Below are 1,825 nucleotides of genomic sequence, written 5' to 3' on the forward strand. Positions count from 1 at the left end.
GTCCCCGCCATGTCCCCGTGGGGCCGCTGCCCGCTGGTGGAGGACAGTTTCAGCCGCCTGAGCTCGCAGAGTAACGTGTACGGGCTGGCGGCGCTGCCGGGAACCGGCCCCGGGCCCGGGGGGCTCCTGGCGGCCGCGCTCAAAGGGAAAGTGCTGCTGTTCCGGTACCGGCAACTGCGGGCGCGGCTCAGACCCCTGGCACGGGAGCTGCAGTTCACCTATATACCGGGTATAATGGGAATAACAACGGGAATAACGGGAACAATGGGATAACGGGGATAACGGGAATAACGGGGATAACGGGGATAACGGGGATAACGGGAATGGACAAAGTGCTGCTGTTCCGGTACCGGCAACTGCGGGCACGGCTCAGACCCCTGGCACGGGAACTGCAGTTCACATACATCCCCGGTAACGGGATAACGGGATAACGGGGATAACGGGGATAACGGGGATAATGGGAATGGGCAAAGTGCTGCTGTTCCGGTACCGGCAACTGCGGGCACGGCTCAGACCCCTGGCACGGGAACTGCAGTTCACATATATACCCGGTATAACGGGAATAACGGGATAACGGGAATAATGGGATAACGGGAATAACGGGAATGGGATAATGGGAATGGGCACAGTGGTGCTGTTCCGGTACCGGCAGCTGCGGGCGCGGCTCAGACCCCTGGCACGGGAACTGCAGTTCACATATATACCCGGTATAACGGGAATAACGGGATAACGGGATAACCAGGATAACGGGATAACGGGAATAACGGGAATGGGATAATGGGGATAATGGGAATGGGCAAAGTGCTGCTGTTCCGGTACCGGCAGCTGCGGGCACGGCTCAGACCCCTGGCACGGGAACTGCAGTTCACATATATACCCGGTATAACGGGAATAACGGGATAATGGGATAACGGGAATAACGGGATAACGGGGATAATGGGGATAATGGGGATAACGGGATAACGGGAATGGGCACAGTGCTGCTGTTCCGGTACCGGCAGCTGCGGGCACGGCTCAGACCCCTGGCACGGGAACTGCAGTTCACATACATCCCCGGTATAACGGGAATGGGATAATGGGAATAACGGGGATAACGGGATAACGGGAACACCGGCAACTGCGGGCGCGGCTCAGACCCCTGGCACGGGAACTGCAGTTCACATACATCCCCGGTATAACGGGATAACAACGGGATAACGGGAATAACGGGAACAGCTGCGGGCGCGGCTCAGACCCCTGGCACGGGAACTGCAGTTCACCTATATACCCGGTATAACGGGAATAACGGGAATAACGGGGATAACGGGAATAACGGGAATAATGGGGATAACAGGATAACGGGATAACGGGAATGGGGATAATGGGAATGGGAATAATGGGAATGGGAATGGGGATAATGGGGAACCGGGAATGGGAACGATGGGAATAATGGAGAATGGGGATAATGGGGAACTTGAACAGGAATGGGAATGGGGAACCAGGAATGGGAAACTGGGAATAATGGGAATTGAGGATAATGGGAATGGGAATGGGGAACTGGGAATGGGGATAATGGGAATGGGAATAATGGGAATGGGAATGGGAATGATGGGAATAATGGAGAATGGGGATAACGGGGATAATGGGGAACAGGAACAGGAATGGGGAATGGAATGATGGGAATAATGGGAATAATGGGAATAGGAAACTGGAATGGGAACGGGAATGGGGAACCAGGAATGGGAGAATGGGAATAATGGGAATGGGAATGGGGGACCGGGAATAGGGGAATGGGAATAACGGGGAATGGGAAACGGGAAGGGGGAATGGGAGCAGGGATGGGATC

The 1,825-nt window shown here is 55.3% G+C and overlaps 1 protein-coding gene across 1 annotated transcript; it reads left to right on the plus strand.

The window, feature by feature from the left end:
- Positions 1-6: 6 nt before the first annotated feature.
- KPTN (kaptin, actin binding protein) lies at positions 7-278 on the plus strand. Its single transcript, XM_057388009.1, has one exon. It carries the CDS (start codon positions 10-12, stop codon positions 271-273), a length of 264 nt encoding a protein of 87 aa, XP_057243992.1. The 5' UTR covers positions 7-9; the 3' UTR covers positions 274-278.
- The last annotated feature ends 1,547 nt before the right edge of the window (positions 279-1,825 follow it).

Source organism: Malurus melanocephalus, unplaced genomic scaffold, assembly GCF_030028575.1.
Source record: "Malurus melanocephalus ecotype Western Australia unplaced genomic scaffold, MMel_1.1 scaffold_1488, whole genome shotgun sequence".
In the NCBI taxonomy this organism is placed as follows: domain Eukaryota; kingdom Metazoa; phylum Chordata; class Aves; order Passeriformes; family Maluridae; genus Malurus; species Malurus melanocephalus.